Source organism: Dipodomys merriami, unplaced genomic scaffold (genome assembly GCF_024711535.1).
Source record: "Dipodomys merriami isolate MVZ:Mamm:240054 unplaced genomic scaffold, mDipMer1.0.p SCAF_2, whole genome shotgun sequence".
Taxonomy (NCBI): domain Eukaryota; kingdom Metazoa; phylum Chordata; class Mammalia; order Rodentia; family Heteromyidae; genus Dipodomys; species Dipodomys merriami.
The window spans coordinates 18864602-18884409 of NW_027203381.1; the positions used below are offsets into that span (position 1 = coordinate 18864602).

The window sequence follows — 19808 nt, forward strand, 5'->3', positions numbered from 1 at the left end:
GCCACCTTCCCAGCCCTCAAGAAGGCTTTTTATCAAATTTGTCAGGATGGGGAAGTCTAATAACAGGCATTGGAAAAGGAACTTTAATGGAGTTTAGGATATTTATTTATTTATTTATTTATTGTTGTGAAAATACCTAGAGAGGGGTTACAACTACATGGGCAAGGTAATGAGTGCATTTCTTGTCAAGCATTGTTGCTTCCTCCTTTGTTTCCCCTGTAGGACAGTTATTTAAAACAGTGATAACTTTCACCTTGTAAGTGAACAGGAAATATTGGGACAAGACAGGAAGTTGCATCATCTTTTTTTTTGGGGGGGGGGAGAATTCCAGAGAAAAGTCGTTCATGAAAGGTAGTGGCAGAGACAGATACCGACTGTAGGGTGTTAAAACTTCCCATTCACTCCTAGAACTTTTGAGGCCATTTTCTTTAAGAAAGAGCCTGTTTGAGAACTTTATGTTATTTTTATTATTTAAAAAAATATTTGACCAGGAGGGTCACCTTCAGTTGAAATGCTAACTGCAGCCTTATTCCCCAGTTTACTGAAGAATCTTTCATGAGTTTTGCAGTTTCTTCCCCAAATGGTGAGGCCAAGGTAGCAGCAGCTCTTGGCTAGAAGCTAATTATGGCTTGGCGGCACCAGGCTCAACCCAGAGCTCCACCCAGTGTCGTTAGCTCAGTTTTAACTTGAAAAAAAAAATAGTGTGTGTGTGTGTGTGTGTGTGTGTGTGTGTGTGTGTGTGTGTGTGTGTGTGTGTGTGTGTGTGTGTGTGTGTGTGTGTGTGTGTGTGTGTGTGTGTGTGTGGTGTGTGGTGTGTGTGTGTGTGTGTGTGGAGGGGAGAGGAATTTACTCAAACCCTTGGCTTTTTCACCTTGCTGTTTCACTCCCACATCTGTTCCCCCCCCCCCCCCCCCGGGATTTCTTGAACTTTCTAGAGTAGCTTGAAAAGTACTAGGCCCAGTACTTGGTCATATGGGCATCAGTTTGTGCCCGATGCATCCCCCAGGAAGAGGGCGGATCTCAGTCCCCAGCTGGGGTACAGAATAAGGTACAGCGTCCAGGAGTTCAAATCCTAGGTGGTGCCATTACTTCAGTGACATGAGACGTGGGATAGTGCCTGTGCTTGCTCTGTCACGAAGCCATCTTTAGGATAGAGACCAGTAAGAGACTGTGTGTAACTGGCTCCCTCTCACCCCTCCCCCCAGCCCTTTTCCTTAGCGTGCTTTGTTTTGTTTTCATAACACAACAAGAGCCCTGGGCTGTGTAAAAGCATTGTTGAACACTTGGTGAGGGTAACTTGTCTAAACAGAGCAGGACGCCAAAGCAGAATGCTGCGGGCAGGTGGCATGCCTGCAGAGGTTGCCCGGCTGGCGTCGGCCTTGGAAACACCTCTCCGCAGAGGACAGAGACTTTTCTTTCCTGCCTGCTCAGGGACCAGAAGGGAAAAGAGAGGGTTTTGGCCCTCCTGCTGGCTCTCCTTGAGAAGGCATGCTTTCCCTCTCCCTGGTGAGTTCATCTGGGCCTCCCATCTGCCAGGTGTGATGAACTGGGTGGGCCGGCTTCTTTGGAGGAAGCCATTTGTCCTGTGGTTATTTCATTTCTTTCTTTCTTTCTTTTTTTTTTTTTTTTTTTTTTGTCGGTCGTGGGGCTTGAACTCTGGGCCTGGGCACTGTCCCTCAGCTCTTCAGCTCAAGGCGAGCACTCTACCACTTGAGCTACAGCGCCACTTCCGGTTTTCTGGTGGTTTATTGGAGATAGGAGTCTCAAGGTCTCTCCTGCCCGGGCTGGCTTCGAACCGAGATCCTCAGATCTCAGCCTCCTGAGTAGCTAGGATTACAGGCGTGAGCCACCAGCGCCCGGCATTTCATTTCTTTCTTGGGCACCCTACTTATGTGTCAGACCTGGTGCAGAACAGAGGACCAGGTCCTGGGCCTTACAAACTAGAGGTCAGAATTGCTTGGGGGAGTTGATAAGTCGGAATGGTGAAGTTCGTCAGGGTAATGTCTCAGGTCACTCATGGTGCAAGGCCACCAATGTGTGTGTGTGTGTGCGTGTGTGTGTGTGTGTGCGTGTGTGTGCGTGTGCGTGTGTGTACACGCACGTGTGTGTGTGCGTGCGCACGCGCACCAAGCAGAGGTACAGGACAGACCCCCTGGTGACTGGGCTGGCCAGCTGGTCAGAAATCCAAAGCCATCAGCCCTTGCTTCTCCTTCTGTTGAGACTTAGGATACTGCAAAACTTATGGATGAACAGATCTGCCTTTGCACACCCCCTCCCCCCACTATCTGCTTCCAGCTCCCTGCAAATATTGCAAAGAAGCATGGTGATAATTCACCCACCAATCTCCATTGGTATGGGGGGAGGGACTCAGCCAGTGGACTCTTAATGGGGACCCCACTGGGGAATTGGTAGGTAGTAGGGGTAGGGTGCCTGACAGGGCCAGGAGTTGGAAGATGTTTTGTGAGTTGTCTCTAACCTTCTCTTTGTAACTCCTGAATTTGGAGTGCATCAAGAGCATCTGGGCTGAAGCTTGCTTTTAAATTTTAAACCTGAACATCAGTACCTTTTCTAGAGTCTAGCCTGTGTATGCTGGGGTTTTTTGCACTTATTCAGGTATTTAGTTTTTTACATTCATCTTGCCCATGCCTTCCCCAAGGGACCCACTGATGTCTTCAGAGCCCACTAATTGAATTATCCCGGTTGCCCCTCTGGAGCGGTACTGGGAGGATAGGGCCAGGAGAGCTGGTTTGGCTTGGGGTTTGAGCCAGGCAGAAAGGGAAGATCTGATCCCAGCTGGTTTCACCTTGCAGAGTTGAGAGTTGTTTTGCTGCTAGAAGACTCAGATAACCAGGCCAGCAACAGTTGATGGCTCCTGGGTTTGTTTCATTGTTACCTTTTTACTTTTGATCTGAGTCTGTCACTGGACAGGAACAAAAATAATAGAGTGCCAAGATAAGAGTGTGCTGGTGGTAGACTGTCTGCATTTTTTGTGGGTGGCTCCGGTTGGAACCCCTTTCTTACTTTCTTCTGCTCCCAGTTACCTAGTGAAGTTGGAATTGTCTCCCTGCCCCCGCCCCCAACAGGCTAAGTGAGGGTCATCTGAGCTGTTTAGCTCAGAAGTGTTTGGAGACTTGACAGCCCCACAGGCAGGCATTCTACTAGCCAGCACTGCCCTACCCTCATTAATCAGTAACCATGAGGGAAAAGCAAAGTTTAATACTCCCCCCTGCTCTGGATTTGCCTTGTACTTCAAGAGATGGGCCTGTAATTGAGTGAAGTAACAAGAGAAGCCTGCTGGGGAACAGCAGGGGGTTGTCTCCCCATACTCACCCTCCCTGGTGTTTTCAGGGTGTCCTGGGAGGAAGCTCTTAAGAATTGGAAAGCAGAGCATCCTCCAACTTTCAATCCTAGAACCTGGCCTGTTCTTGGCCAACCTTTCAAGTGAGAAACTCAGCCACCAGCTGTTGCTTGGCCTCTCCAGAGCCTTTCTGGAGTTCTAGGTCTTAATATTCAGTCTTATCTACAAAGCAAGGGGTTAGACTTGGTCACCAGATCCTTACTGATGTGACATCCTAAGATCTGTGATCTTTGGTGGCTCTTGGGTTTGAGGTTTGAGGGGAAGGGAATATGGGTATCTGTTGGCTTCACTCTAAAATAGATGGCAATTCTTCCCGTTTCTTGCCTTGCAAATACCAAGTATGAGTGAAAGCTCCAGGACTCTTAGTCCAGAAAAATGTATATATGTGCATTTTATATATATATATATATATGTATATCTATAAAATTATGTGTGCACCATTTGCATACTTTTTTTGGGGGGTCCGGTTGTGAGGCCTGAACTCTGGGCCTGGGTGCTGTCCATCAGCTCTTCAGCTCAAGGCTAGTGCTCTACTACTTTTCTTTTTGCTTATGTGGTGCTGAGGAATCGAACCCAGAGCCTCATGCATGCAAGGCAAGCGCTCTACCACTGAGCCACCTTCCTAGTCCCATTTGCATACATTTTTAGGTGGAGGGCTTAGCCTAGCTGAAACTCAACCCTGTAGGGAAGCCCCAACTCAGTAACTGTTCATTCAGGAGGGTAGATGGCAGATTGCAGGCTGCATGTGTATAGAGGGGCATTAGAAGGGTATGGAAAGGGGCTTATTTACTACCCCCAACTCAGGGCCTTAAGCAAGGTTGAAAGTCCTTATTATCTTATTTATTACTGAGGGCTTCTTTCCCCTTTCTCCACCAGCCTCCTCTCCATCCTCTTCCGCTCCCCTCCTTTCCTGGTAAAATACACATACAAGATTTACCAAGTTGCCACTGTGTGTGCGTGTGCGTGTGCGTGTGCACGCAGGTCCTAGGGCTTTGAACTCAGGGTCCGGGTGGCTAGTGCCCTACTCCTTGAGCCGCAGCTCCACTTTCTGCTTTTTAGTGGTGAAAGTCTCATAGACTTTACTGCCCAGGCTGGCTGTGAACTTTGATTCTCAGACCTCAGCCTCCGGTGCAGCTATGTGTGAGCCTAGCCTTTACCAGTTTTTAAGTTGATCCCCTGGATGGAGCCAGTGGTGCTGGCTGCAGAAGCACCAGCCAGATGGAAGCCCATCTCAGGTAGAGCCAAGAAGTACTGTGACTTGTGGCCCACACAGCACTCAAGGACAGGCCCTGCATGTTGCCCCTGCCTAAGAGAAGCTTCTCCTTTCCATTCCCTTGGTCTCAAACTAGAAGGGAGGGGGTCCTAGGTCTAGGAGGTCCCCTGTGCTTTGGGGGTGAAAGGGCTGGGATGGCTGAGCAGTAAGTGTGTCCAAGCTGGGGAGATTAGATTACAGAGGCAGACAGAAGTAATGATTAACTTTTCCAGTCTGCACACTGTCTCCAGGCTGTCGTTCTGTTGTTTTTCTCTGTAAGTACAATGTGGCTCTGGCCTGGCCAGGCCCTGGGCCTGAGTTGTAAAAGAAAGAACTGAGGGATGGAGTGAGCTGGGGCGGGAGGAGTGTGCTGGAGAGGCGGGAGGCTTTTCCATCAGATCCCGCACTGGAATTTATTGGCTGGAATGCAGTAAATATTCAAAATGCCTTCCCATCCAACAGTTTTCATAATTGTTATGGAACAAGGGGAGCTGGGGGAGGGGAGGGATGAAAAGGACTTTTGTTTCTCACTGTATTTTTCCATGTCTTCCGACAGTTTTTCTACCCTCTAGAAAAACCCCAAGTTGAGCTGGAGCTGGGTGGGGCATGGGGGAAGGGGGGAGGGCAGGGCCTGTTTTTGGGTCACTGTACCCCAGGGCATTATTGAAGTGAGGTTCAGAGCAAAAGCAGGCCAAAAAAAGAAAATGGTTCTTTAGGTCTGGGTTTTGTTTGTTTGTTTTGGTCCTTCTGGAAAAATTGGCTTGTTTGTATCTCTAAAGATTTTGATCACATTTTAACATGCAGTTAACATACTTACACATGGTCAGTGCAGGGAAGAAACAGAGACCGTGATTTACAAAAAAGTTCTTTAGCTGGATTCTTCCTCTGCATTTGTGTGTTCACAGTGTTCTGCCCTGGCTCCCCACCTGGAAGTCCAGTCTGGATTGGGGGAGTCCTTGGGCTCTTAGAGGTGGCTGGTGGGATTTGACTTGAATGTCCTTCTTGAACACAGATTTCTTTTTTCCTGTTGCACAGCTGTCCCAGCTCTTGTGTCTTTCCAAGGAGGTGGGGGACAGTGACCAGGGTAATGGGCAGCAGCTAATGCCGCGCAGGTCTGGGGGCTCCATGTGTGCAGGTGTGCAAACTCCTCTCTCTGGTGCAGCACGTGGGGGAAGAGCCTCAACTCAAAGTTGAGAGGTAATTAGGTTGGATGCACTCTAAACAGCAGCCAGGGAGGCCCATTTACTGTAAACATTATGAATGGAGTTTTGGCTGGATTGGGAGCCCCCACCCTTCCTCAGGCCTCTCAGAACTGGGCAGAGCTGGCCTCCAAGGGCAGTGGCTGCAGGCAGCTGGGTACATGCTATAATTTGCATGGCTGAACACAGGGCCACAGGAAGCCGCGTCAGCCCGACTGGCCAGACACACAGGAGCTTTTGATTTGTGTCTTGCCTCCTCTGTCCCTCAGTTATATTCTCTGATGGCAAAGTTGTGTGCTGTTAAGAGGCACCTTCAGACATGGACTCTGGGACTTAGGGCGGGACCCTGGTGGTGGGAATGAAAGCACAGCTTAATATTGCTAATTGATTACTCATCAGGATTTGTCTGTAAGGCACAGTTATTAACCAGGATCCTGCCAAGTGTGTAAGTCTGAAAGTTTGTAGGAGGGTGTTTGATGGGTGGGGAGGTCTTGAGTGCCAAGCCTGGGCACATACTGGAAATACAATGAGACCCTGTCTTGGAACTCACCTTTTCTTGAAAGTGATGAGTGACAAAACAGAGAAAGAATATTTTTCACAGAATATTTTTCAGTTTGTGATGCTTTAGAAAAGAAACAACCACAAACAGTTGGTTTAGAGGTGGGCATGACAAAACCTTCTTTCTCTTTGTTTCATTTTATTGTTGTAAATCAACGCCAAAATGTGCCCTGTTCCTCAAAATGGGTTTACGCTCTCCTGAAGGCAGTAAAACCAAGTGGAACCAGCACAGTTGGTCGCAGTTGTGAGTCACAGGGCAATCACACACCGTCAGAGTCCGAAGGGGACCCATGGGTCCATTTTTGCCCTGATTCTTCATCTTATTTATGGACAGGTTAAACTGACACTCGCAGGAGGGCAAGCCTCTTGGCCAAGACCACAGAGTGACTTGTTAGCAAAGAAGCCATTTCACTTCCTTGTACAAGAGAGCTGGACCCCATATGTTTCTGGGGGACTTTGAAAACATCATTGGGAACTGGGGTGACTGCCCACCCATACTTAGCCCAAACAATTGCTGGAGCCTGAATCCCAGCCTGGCTCCTTGGTACTTGACCTGGATCTCTGAGTCTCATTCCCCTTTAAGAGAGGACAGTAATATACTATACAACCTTACAGGGCAATTAGGAGCCACCCATACAGGGCTTAGATGGAGTAACTGCTTACTGAGTATCAGTACTAGCCAAGAACTCTCCACCTACCCTGTGGGCGGCAGGGTGTGTGTGTGGGGGGGGGGAGTGGGGTGTCTGTGGAGATGAAGGAGGCACCAGTAGATTTGCCCTGGAGTGTCTGACTCCATAACTGGTCAGCTTACCTTGGGATGTGCCCTGTGTGGGACTCCCTAAGCTGAGTAGCCTCAGCTGGTTGGCCTCAGTGGTTGGGAGACAGTCCCTGGTCTTTGAAGAAGGCTTTATGATTTCTCCTGCTCAGCCCTCTTGTCAGAGGTGTTGCAGAATGAAAAAATCCAACTTTTCTCAGCAGTGATGGACTAGACTCTGGCATTTTCTCAGTGCTGAGATTTAACCTGAAGCATTTTGTATCTGTTCCAGCCTCCCTGGGTGACTTGCTTTTGAAAGTCCAGAGTTGTCCAAGCTGCCTACGAGCAGGCCAGAGCCTTAGGCAGTATTTTCATGCATGTTCTAAATGAAGTTGCAACCCCAGGCTCTGATTCCTCAGTCAGCTTTACCTATTGGTATTTGATCTGGGTCATTTGCTTCTTGGAAAGAAGAGATCTACGAAGGTCCTTGTTGCAGTGAGACTAGTATGGATGAATTGGTGCTGGGTCCCCTTTTTGTCCCTCTCTGGCCTTGTCTCTGAAGTGTTTTGGGTAAGCTCAGAACAGCAGCTTCCTGGCAGGGAGAGAAATAGGGTGGCTGGGGTTGTTAACCTTTGAGATGGCTGATGGAAAAGTAAGGATGGAATGGGGCAGCTGCTGGTGGTGCTTGGGTCCTAAGAAGGGAGGACTCTGGACCCATCTGAGGTGAGGTGTGGCTGTATTTATGCTCAGGGGTTGCCCTGTGTGAGACTCTGTGTCTATAGTTCTGCCCTTCCTTTGCCCCTTGATCAGCATAATGGGGCTGAGGGAGCAGTTTGTGCCCAGTCTCCCTTCTTGCTTGGTCCCATTCAACTTAGGCTAGGACATACTCCATTATAAGCTGAGATTTGTCCAAGCCCCCCTTCCTTTCTGTTTAGTGTTTCAGGCAGCCCCCACCTGCTGCCCTAGCAGTTTAGCACATTTAACCTCTGTCTGCACTAACTTCGTTCCTCAAGTTCGTGGAGATCCCCTCAATCAACACTAGTTGTGGACCCCATTGTTTTCTCAGAGTCCCACAGAGGTTTCTCCCTGTCTTCCCGCATGGTTTTTTCCAAGCTGGAGCACTCTCTCCCCCCCCCTCCCCCCCCCCCACACACTCGATTTTCTTCTTCCTCATCTTCACACACCTTCAAATTAAATATCTGATAAAGGAAAATTTCTTCCTTGCTTAAAATGTGGCCTTGACTGTGGTCACCCTGTGTGGTTGAGACTGGGGTTCCAGAGTCATTCATGAACTGCTGGTCTTCTAGAAAGGCCTGGTGTGCTCACTCACCTGGGTTACCTGGGTAACAAGCCAAGTCCTTGTAGGGGGCAGGGAGCAGTTGCTCAGTGGTGAGATCTCCCCAGCCCTAGCCCCTGCTGACTTAATGCTTTAAGGACAATGAAGAAGGGGAGGAGTGGGGAAAACACCTTAGCGACATTTTAGGCAGTTCAGCATTTTTCTGGTATGGATCCAAAAATTCCCTCAACTGTAATAAAAAAGTTGTGCGCAGGCATCTGATTAGTGAGTTGTATGTGTGTGTGTTTTACAACACAGCTTTTCTTTTAGATGCTTTAAAATGAACGCATACAGTTTTAAAACAAGCCCCTGTACAGTTTTCTGTCCGGGGAGGGGAAAAAGTTGTTGAAACTACCGGAAAAGGTTATAAAACCCAGGGAAATTAACAAGGGACTGTAAGTTTAAGTTTTACTTCTGGAGCTTCAGCGCCAGCAACAGGATTAGAAGCCAGAACTGGGCTTCTGAGCCTCTTCCTCCTACTCCTGAGTTTTCTCAAGCTATGGCCACGTGTCCTGGGCAGCCCCAGGAGTGAAGTACCCACCCCGACCTTTGTGGGGAGACTCTTGTGGGCTGTGGGCCCAATTCAGGGAACTGCTTTTGTGGAGATGATGCTGGGTGATTCCCAGAAATGAGCCCAGTGGGGAATTCAGGACAAGGGGGGACGGTGGTCATCTGCCTATCTTTGTACTACCATTGTGGGGTATCTTGCTGGGGCCCCAGAAGGTATGATGTCAGCTGTGGTATGTGTGTGCCAGTGGGGGCACAGGGCCCTTTGCTGTGTGCCCAAGTGGGTTCACCAGAGCGGGAAATTTGTGCTCAGAAACAGTCTGGGCAGGAGCCAGCGGTGGGGGGGTCTGCTGGGGCAGCAGGGAGGGGGCAGGAGGCACAAGAGAGCAGACAGGTCTGGTCTCCCTGTGGCGGATTGGGATGCAGGCTTTCAGGATCCTTATTCACATACAGAGACACCCACACGCTGCTGTTTATCTGGGCTGGGCCATTAACTTCAACAGAAAAAAGGCCTTTTTTTTTTTTTTTTTGGTCTGGCAGCAAATTGCTGGGTAGACTAGCTGTGCAGATGAAAGAGAAACCGGGCGTGCTTCCTCCTCTGCCCCCCCAAGCCTCAGGCCCCAGCCTTGCCCAGCTCACTCTGCCCCTAGAGGCCTGCCTGGCAGACGAGGCCCTCCCCACCCCTTGCCCAAGGCAGCCAGCAGGCTTGGGGGAGGGAGGGGGCAACTGAATTCTCAGCTCCTCCTGCTCCCTGCTAGCAAGTGCCAGGTTTCACTGGGGCTGGTCTGCATGACACAAAGCATTGTGGAGCTGGTTGGGGTCTCCTGAGCCACCCTCCCTGCCTCCTAACCACTCCCTGAGCCTTCCTTTCCAGCCCAGGTTTGTTGTCCTAGATAATAAGCCAGGGAGCTTCTGGCATTTCAAAACCCCCTCCTCCCAGCAAAGGGACACTCTGTGCCTCCCAGAAGGCCCTTTGCCTGCCCAGCCCGGCAAACCTGAAGCCAGGAGTGTTCTTTCCCCCATGCTTGCTATGGGTCGTTGGTGTGGCCTTCAGAGCACAGCTCCTTCAGCAAAAAAAAAAAAAAAAAAAAAGTTCAAAGATTGCCAGCGCTCACGAGTTTATTAGCAGTTGATGGATACTTTGCAGAAACAAGTTAATGCCTGATGAGTCACCTTCTGCTCAGAGCTCATGTCCCTCTCCTGTTTTTCCATATGTTCCACTGTGTGTGCACGCACATGCGTGCACGCGCGTGCGCACACACGGGCACACGCGCTGGATTTTGTAACTGCATGGTAGTGGGGGGCGGGGATGGTGACAGGCAGGTTTGTGGTGTTGATGGAGGGAAAGGAATGAGCCCTTGGCTTCCCCTTTGTGTGGAGCTGTCTGGGCAGGTATAGGGAAGGCCAGCTGTGGGGGCTTTTGGAGGAATAACCATTCTGGGTTTGTCTGTGGGTGCACCTGCCTCAGTGGGTCACATTGTACATGTTTGTCCAACCTTCTACAAGACACCTTTATTTTGGTTGCTGCTTAAACAAAAAAAGACTGGAGGCAGTTACTTTCCCTAGGTATTAACATGACTATTACAGTTGAGTAGAGAGGTGCACCGGGCTGCATTGGGTTACCAGCCTGCTGGGAGCCAGGACATGGCAGCCCTCATCACCTTAGTTGCCCAGACACAAAGCCCACAGCAAAACCCCTCCCACACTTAAGTCCCCACCTCTGGCCCCTCCTTCAACCCCACTGGCTCAGGAGAGCAGGAAAACCCCCAGTTCTGGCCTCTCCCCCCACTGAACCCCTCGCATATTTCCCCCTTGCCTTAACCCATTTTTTTTTTTTTGTTAACAAATACAAGACTTCCGGTCTCCACCCTGCCGCCACAAACCACAGCGTTCCTGCAGCCTGGCTGGGCCGGGAGATTTATGGTCCCCAGTCTGAGGCCTGCCTGCTCCTGGCTCCAGCTTAAGGAGGCAGCAGGATGCCAGTGGGGGAGGGGAGTTTTCCCTCCACACGATCCCCCTTTACAGTTCTGTTCCTTCCATCCCATGCCCCTGCTTAGCAGCTATCTGTTCTGCTTAGAACTCACCCCTGGCTCAGTGGAGGAGGGCGGGGGTCACTGGGGAGGATGGTAGCAGAACAAAGGAACTTCCCAGGATGGGTCACATGTGTTAGACTCAGCATCTCCTGGTGGTATGGGGATGCCTTGTTTGGATTTGGGGGGCTAATGCCCGCCCACCTGGGCTAATGCTTGTGATTTGGCACATTAAAAAGGCAGATTTTTTTGCTCCAAACCACCATCATCTTTTTTTTTCTTTTCTTTTTTTTTTTTTAACCATTTAGTGGTCCCTTATGACCAAGGCCTAATCAGAACTGAGAGATTAGCTCAGGGTGGTCCTAGAGTTTGGGCCTGCTGACCTAGGGTCTGACTAGGTCACCATCCAGTGCCCCTAGCTTTTCTCTTTGGATGATAAAGGACTAGGAGAGCTCTATTTTGAGGTTTGAGAAGTGTGATAAGGTTTCCTGCTATCTTTCTCTGCAGGGAATGGGCAGGCGGGCCCAGGTGCTTGTGTTCTGGCTTCCTCAGGAGAAGAGGGAGTAAGCTTTCCGGTGAACCCTACCTAGACCTAGAGAAAGGCAGGGCTCTGCTCTTGCTGGATCAAGATGTCGATGCTGCTGATTAGTGCAGGCTCACCTCTGCCCCATTGTGTGTGTGTGTGTGTGTGTGTGTGTGTGTGTGTGTGTGTGTGTGTGTGTGTGTGTGTGTGTGCGTGCGCGCGTGCGTGCGCGCGCGTATGCGTGTGTGCATATGCGTGTGTACGTGCGCATGCACCTGTGCGTGTGTATGTACATGTGTATGCTTGAACTGGGATTCTAGGGCTTGAATTCAGGGCTTGGGTGCTGTCCCTAAAGATTCTTTTTCTTAACTGCCACTGGAGCCACAGCTCCACTTCCGGACTTTTCTGAGTAGTTTGTTGGTGATAATGGGTCTCACGAACTTTCCTCCCCTGGCTAGCTTCAAATCTTGATCCTCAGATCTCAGCCTCTTAAGTAGCTAGGATTTACAGGAGTGAGCCACCAGGGTGTGGATCCCTTTGTGTCTTTACTGGGAGATGACTTGGTTTTCATGTAGCTGTATCTGTATATGCTTTGCTTGTAAGAGGAAAAGAAACATGGTCACGGCCACCAACCATGTCTGCCATTTTGTTTTGTAGATTCCCAACTTCTTCTGGAGCCTGGGGATCGGTCACACTGGTGCGTGGTGGCATACTGGGAGGAGAAGACGAGAGTGGGGAGGCTCTACTGTGTCCAGGAGCCCTCCCTGGACATCTTCTATGATCTACCTCAGGGGAATGGCTTTTGCCTCGGACAGCTTAATTCGGACAACAAGAGCCAGCTGGTGCAGAAAGTACGGAGCAAAATTGGCTGCGGCATCCAGCTGACTCGGGAAGTGGATGGTGTGTGGGTGTACAACCGCAGCAGTTACCCCATCTTCATCAAGTCCGCCACACTGGACAACCCGGACTCCAGGACGCTGTTGGTGCACAAGGTGTTCCCCGGTTTCTCCATCAAGGCCTTTGACTATGAGAAGGCCTACAGCCTGCAGCGGCCCAATGACCATGAGTTCATGCAGCAGCCGTGGACAGGCTTTACCGTGCAGATCAGCTTCGTGAAGGGCTGGGGCCAGTGTTATACCCGCCAGTTCATCAGCAGCTGCCCATGCTGGCTGGAGGTCATCTTCAACAACCAGTAGCTACAAGGGCCAGCCTGGCTTGTGGGGACAGGATGGGACAGAGCGTGGGCCGAGCAGGCCACCATTCAAACTACTTTGCTGCTAATCTTTTCCTTCTGAGTGCTTTGCTTTTTCATGCAAACTCTTTGGTCTTTTGGTTTTTGTTGTTGGGTTTTTTTTCCTAATTGTCCTTGTTTTGTGGTCTGTTTTGTGTTCTTTGAGAAATAGCTTATGAAAAGAACTGTTGATTTTTTTTTTTTTTTGAGGGGCAGGTGTGGTTGGCAGGATACTCTGCTAGGAAAAGGAGAAGTAGGAGTCAACCCCAGAAAACACATGTATGAAGGGGAGCACCCCTTCAACTTTTGGGTCAGCATTTCACTTGTCAGGAGTGTATGTGTGAATGAGTGTATTTGTGAGTGTGTGTGTGAGAGAAAGAGAGAACAACAGATTGGGGAAAAGATGTGTTCTGTGTGTGCCTCACGGATATCCCCAGCTGAGAGGCGTGCGCTTTCCAGCTGTGTCTCAGCTCTTTGGACATGCTCAGTGGAGCAGAGGGCAGTACCTGAGCAGGCTGGTAGCCTAAGTCTCAGCAGCTGCCAGGAACAAGACTGCCCCAGCTTGCAGAAGCCCCATCCTACCATCCCCGCCCCCACCTTAGGACACAGGCCTATCCACAGGCTTCTGAGAAGTGAGCCTGCTAGAGGCAGAACCAGAACCAATTGTTTTCATCCTTCTTATTCCCCTCCTGCCACCCCGCTGCCATTGTGTCTGTCTTCTTTGGCCATCTGCTCCTGGATTTCTGAGATGGGCCTCCCAGGGGCTGCTGGGGTGGCCCTGTCACAGTATTGCTCCCCCACTTCCCTCTCAGGCCCTTCAGCCTGTCCCCTGCCCAGGTTTCTCCAAAGGCCTGCTCAGCGTTTTGGTTCCCTTCCCAGCCTCCGTGTTGGGCTCCAACGTTAGACCAGGGAGGGCATCCCTGGAAGGGACCTGCTATGCAGCCCCTTCGTTCCATCTTAACCCAAGGTACCATCCTAGGCTGACACCCAGCTCTTCTCCCATTTCTTCTACAACTCATACACTCGTATGATACTTTGACACTGTTCTTAGCTCAATGAGCATGTTTAGACTTTAACATAAGCTATTTTTCTAACTACAAAGGTTTAAATGAACAAGAGAAGCATTCTCATTGGAAATTTAGCATTGTAGTGCTTTGAGAGAAAGGACTCCTGAAAAAAACCTGAGATTTATTAAAGAAAAATGTATTTTATGTTATATATAAATATATTATTACTTGTAAATATAAAGACGTTTTATAAGCATCATTATTTATGTATTGTGCAATGTGTATAAACAAGAAAAAATAAGGAAAGATGCACTTTGCTTTAATATAAATGCAAATAACAAATGCCAAATTAAAAAAAGATAAACACGAGATTGGTGTTTTTTTCTATGGGTGTTATCACCTAGCTGAATGTTTTTCTAAAGGAGTTTATGTTCCATTAAACAATTTTTGAAATGTATACTTAATTCCATGTCCTCCAGCTCCTTTTTCTTCTGCTTGGAGGGGAGGGAAAGATGGGCTTCTCATTGCTCAGTGGAGTGGGGACAAGGGGCATTGGGGCCATAAACAAGGGCTTTCAAGTAGTGACTACAGATGTTGACATCACCTCCGCATTAGGGCAGAGCTGGCTGGTGTCCTGAATATGTCATGGGAGAGAGCCCTGTGGCTGATGTTTCACAGCTGGTAGAATTCAGGGGGAGGGTGTGACCTGGGGAAGGAGTTTGGATCAAGACTAGATGGACAATTAACCCCAAGAACCAGTCACTCATTAGGTCTTATACTCCAGACCTACAATACCTTTTCTGGAGGAGGGACTCAGGCTCAATTTTAAGACAGGTGTCCATGGGACTGTGGCCTTAGGCGGCAGTGTTGGTGACAGACATGGAGAGTGAGTCCCACCCCACAGCTCCTCTAGTGTTGGTCCCCTTGTTCAGCCCAGCCCTGGAAGCCCAGTGCAGGATTTTATTAGTGTCATCCCTCTATCAGCTGACCTGGAATTTCTGCCATTTCTGATTAGAGCTGAGTTTTCAGGTCCATCCAAGGAGTCTAAACTCAGTGTGAAAGCTGGGTGCCAGTGGCTCAGGCTACTTCTAATCCCAGCTACTCAGGCTAAGAATCATGGGTCAGGCAGCCTGTTGCTGAAGAACTTCAGCCTTGAGCGAAAAAGCTAAGGGAAGTTGCGTAGGCCCTCAATTCAAGTGTCAGTATTGGCACCAATAAAAACCCTTTTGAGATGGACCCAAGTGGGTATCAAACGGCCATGCGGGTGTCTGTCAGCAATCTTGAACTTACATTCTTTGGGGTTAAGATTTCAAATGATCACAAACCAGTACAATTTCAAGAGCCCTTGTTGGAGGGCCAGTGCAGAACTGCCAGCTTTTTGTTTTGCCAAATTGTTCCTGACAGCCTCCTGGCACTACCCTTTCATTAAAGGGAATTATAATACAATTGTGTAGCGAGAAATATTCATTCACTACTGCCAAACGGTCACCTGAGCCAGCTCATTCACATCAGGTGACAGGCTCACTGTATTTCCAGGCAGCTTTTTTTCTTTTTCTTTTTCTTCTGGGCGTGGGTGGATGGGTATTAGTTGAACTGAAACCCTCCTCCATTCTCATTATCTAGTGCAGTATAAGTACAAAGAACCATCTTTGGAAAACGCTTCAAGGATGGTTCTAATTAACTCTAGGGTGGTTGTGGCCGATGAGGGCTGGGTCTGGAAGAAGTTGCCTTAGGGAGTGGTCACTCATTTAGTGTGTACTAGTTTGTGTCAGCACACCAGGTCAGAGATAACCATCACTACTTACTGGTGCTATGCCGCGGTGCCAGGCACCATGCTAACCATTTGGGAGAACTACTGGTTAATCACCAAGACCCTCTGCAAAAAAAAAAAAAAAACGCAGGCCTTCCAGGCATTGGAGACTCACACCTGTAATCCTAGCTACTCAAGAGGCTGAGATCTGAGGATCATGGTTTCAAAGCCAGCCCAGGCAGGAAAATCCTTGAGACTCATTTCTAATTAACCACCAGAAAACTGGAAATGGCTCTATGTCTCAAGTGGTAGTGCTAGCCTTGAACTGAAGAGCTCTGGGACAACGCCCAGGACCATATGGTTCAAGCTCCATGACTACCCCCCTCCCCCCCTCCCCAAAAAAAGGAAGCTTTATCCAAGGTCACGTGAGAGGAGAGCCATCAGGATCCCAGTCCTGTGGAGCTCTTTGATGCAGTCCTCTGTGCTGCCATGACATGACTGCCTTCCATTGGCCCCACTACTAGAACTTTTTATTAAGGCTCTGAATTTGGGAGGCAGAAGCTGCTCTAGGAGGCTGGAACTCGGTGTGAGTACGAGGATCCCGGTGGAGTGGCTGTCTGGGAGGGCAGGAAGGAAGGAAGAATGCTTAAGACTGGCATCTGCTGGTAGCTGGTTCTTCCCTGCCCACAGTCATCTGAGGCCTGTCAGAATGCCCAAGACTGCTACTCCCAACCATCACAGGTGTGGGGGTCCTGTCCTCATGCCTGGAAGGCGTGGTCTGGATCTGAGCTACCTCAGAGGAAGCAGAGCTATGGGTTAGTGTAGCCTGGGAATAAAAATAATATAGATCCACTGTGATTATGTCTGGCCCTGTGCCAGGAAGATTTTTAAGCACTATTGCCCCCCATTCTACAATTCTCCATTCTTCCCCACTGGAAGCCTTCCTATCAGCATTATTACCTGTGCTATCTTTGTATATATTTTCTTTTTCTTTTTCTTTTTTTTTTTTTGTTGGTCATGGAGCCTGAACTCTGGGCCTGGGGACTGTCCCTCAGCTCTTCAGCTCAAGGCTAGCACTCTACCACTGGAGCCACAGCACCACTTCTGGCTTTTTCTGCTTATGTGGTGCTGAGGAATTGAACCCAGGGCCTCATGCATGCAAGGCAAGCACTCTACCACTGAGTCACCTTCTCAGCCCCCATATTTTCTTTTTAAAATTTTCTCTGTGTCTTGAATTCAGGGCCTTGCACACACATTTCTCCCTCCCTCCCTCCCTCCCTTCCTTCCTTCCTTCCTTCCTTCTTTCCTTCCTTCCTTCCTTCCTTCCTTCCTTCCTTCCTTCCTTCCTTCCTTCCTTCCTTCCTTCCTTTCTTTCTATTCCTTTCTTCCTTTCTGTTGTTCATTCATTTGTTCTTTTAGTACATGTTTTCTTGCTCACAGCTGGTATTCTACCACTCAAGACACACAGTTGTCCCCCACTCCCCCGCCTCCCAGTTAATTGCAGGTTGGCTTCAAATGCTATCCTCCAGGCCCCAGCCTCTTAAATAGGATTACAGATATGAGCCATTGGTGCCTAGTTGTCTTTTTCTTTTTTGCCAGTCCTGGGGCTTGAACTCTGGGCCTGGGCACTATCCCTGAGCTTCTTTTGCTCAAGGCTAGCACTCTACCACTTGAGCCACAGTGCCACTTCTGGCTTTTTCTGTTTATGTGATACTGAGGAATCAAACTCAGGGCTTCATGCATGCTACGCAAGCACTCTACCACTAAGCTGCATTCCAGCCCCCAGTTGTATTTTCTTAAACAAGTTCTGGTTTGGAAGGACCAAACTGATCTGACTGCTGGGCCCAGTATCTACATTTGCATATGTTTGCTCATGCCAAGTGCCCTCCCAGTGTCTGTCCCCTGTGTCCCCATGCTGCAGAGCTGCACAGGATGTCCACAGACCTGACCTCAATCAGGAAGAGCTGATTCTCCAAGTGCTGAGTGATTTGCCCAGTGAGATAAGAGTCTCACAGGCTTTCCTGCCCCAGCTAACTTTGAACTGCAATCCTCAAATCTCAGCCTCCTGAATAGCTAGGATTACAGGAGTGAGCCATTGGCATATGGCTTATCACAGCCTTTTTTTGAGGCTCATTCATTTTCATAGTTGTGTAGTTTCATATTGGTGCTGGATTTGAAAGATGCTACTGACATGCCCAGCTCACAAGGACTTCTTAATGGCCTATTAATCCCTAAGGTTGAGCTTACACAGGTTGTTTTTACAGTCAGCCTGTATGTTTTTCAATTCAACAGTCTGAAAGAAACACAAATGGATTTCCCCTGAAGGTTAAGATGGGGCTGGAGGGATAGCAACTCTGGCAAGAAATAGGATGTGACTTCTGGTTGTGGGTCTGGGTATCAAGCAAGCTGGGGTGGCTCAAGTGATAGAGCATTCACCTTGAGCAAAAGAAGCTCAGGGACAGTGCCCAGGTACAGAGTTCAAGCCCCAGACTGGCAAAAAAATACTGTTAGGGCCTGGATAGGTTGCTCAGTGCTTGCCTTGCATGCATGAGGTCCTGGGTTTGATTCCTCAGCACCACATAAGCAGAAAATGCCGGAAGTGGTGCTGTGGCTCAAGTGGTAGAGAGCTAGCCTTGAGCTGAAGAGCTGAGGGACAGTGCCCAGGCCCAGAGTTCAGGCCCCACGACCAACAAAAAGTAAATAAAATAAGGGGCTGGGAAGGTAGCTCAGTGGTAGAGTGCTTGCCTTGCATGCCTGAGGCCCTGGGTTCGATTCCTCAGCACCACATAAGCAAAAAGAAAAAAGCCGGAGTGGTGCTGTGGCTCAAGTGGTAGAGTGCTAGCCTTGAGCTGAAGAGCTGAGGGACAGCGCCCAGACCCAGAGTTCAGGCCCCACAACCGGACCCCCTCCCAAAAAAAAAGATAAAAAAATTTAAAAAAAAGAAAGAAAGAAAGCTGGGTTTGAGCATTCCCTGGGGCAAGCCACTTGGGCATCAACCTCAGTTTCTGAAACTTAAAAGGGCATTCCCCTTGCCTTGTGGGGCAGACATGAGGGATAGCTAGAAAAGACACATGAAAAGCTGGCTGTAGAACAATCAGGTTGAACCATGTGGAGCTAATATCTGAGCAGGTTGATCTACACCAAGGTGGCCACTTCATAGGCTCTTTTGGAGATAGGTACCAGCAAGGGGGTGGGGCAAGGTGGGGGATAGATGATAGTTTATTTCCTTATATGAAAATAGAACAATGGAACTTGTTGAAAATACTTTAAGAAGTATAAGGGGGGGTGGGTAATAAGGATGTCTGCTCAGATGTGGAAATACCACAGTGAAACTCCCCTTGTACACCTAGTATATGCTAATAAGTGCTTTAAAACTGGCAATTTTGGGCTGAGAAGGTGGCTCAGTGGTTAGAGTGCTTGCCTTGCACACATGAGGCCCTGGGTTTGATTCCTCAGCACCACATAAACAGAAAAAAACAGAAGTGGCACTGTGGCTCAAGTGGTAGAGCGCTTGCTTTGAGCTGAAGGGCTGAGGGACAGCCCAGGTCCAGAGTTCAAACCCCTCAACCGACCAAAAAAACAAAGAAAACAAAAAAACTGGCAATTTTTATCAAGTTAAGTCTGTTTCATGTTTAATTCAAGGAATTGGGATACCCTAACTTTTTTACCTTTCCCCAGAACTGCGGGCCGGGCTGACAGTGTCCTCCATGTAGCAAGGCATGCAACAAAATGGTCTAGAGAAGACAACGCACTGTGGGGGCCGCTCAATATTGGGGTGACTCCTTCTACTGAGGTTGCTAGCAAAGTACTGGACTCAGGCCAGGGCAGGAAACCTGGCCAGTGGCAGCCTGGATTGGAAAGTGGGGTGCTCTGGTATGAGGAGAGAGAGTGGGGTACAGGCTATCACCCTCCCCACCCCCACCCCGCTGAGCCGGGAGCAGCCCCCACTGCCCCCGTTTCCTGGCGCTGGAGCAGCAGGCCTAAGCTGCCAGCTCAGCACTTTTCCCCAGCCAGAAGCGCCCCCATCTCTTTCTGAAAGTAATGATTTTCTAAAAATGGATTCCTTCCCCTCCCCCAGCTGCAATTAATCTACCCAACACAAAGTGGCCGCTGGAGGAGGCCCCTGGTGAGTTCAGACCAGTGCAGGCTCTTTGATTAATACAGGGACAATTTACTGGCTGGGCTGGGGGAGACAACTGGGCAGGGGGACACATTGCCTGTGTGGGGGCGAGGCTGGCTTACTGCAGGGTCTATGTAGTGGTTGTTGGAGACCTGGGAGCTGCATACACTGAGCCTCCTCGCT

General features: G+C 49.3%; 1 protein-coding gene across 2 annotated transcripts in view; it reads left to right on the forward strand.

Annotated features, from left to right (window-relative positions):
- Positions 1-14197, forward strand: part of Smad7 (SMAD family member 7) — a 30696-nt gene extending 16499 nt beyond the window's left edge. For both annotated transcript variants that reach the window (XM_070029182.1, XM_070029183.1), the window contains exon 4: positions 12175-14197. In XM_070029182.1, coding sequence (XP_069885283.1) covers positions 12175-12713 — 539 coding nt within the window. In that variant the 3' untranslated portion in view covers positions 12714-14197. The remainder of the gene's footprint in view (positions 1-12174) is intronic.
- The last annotated feature ends 5611 nt before the right edge of the window (positions 14198-19808 follow it).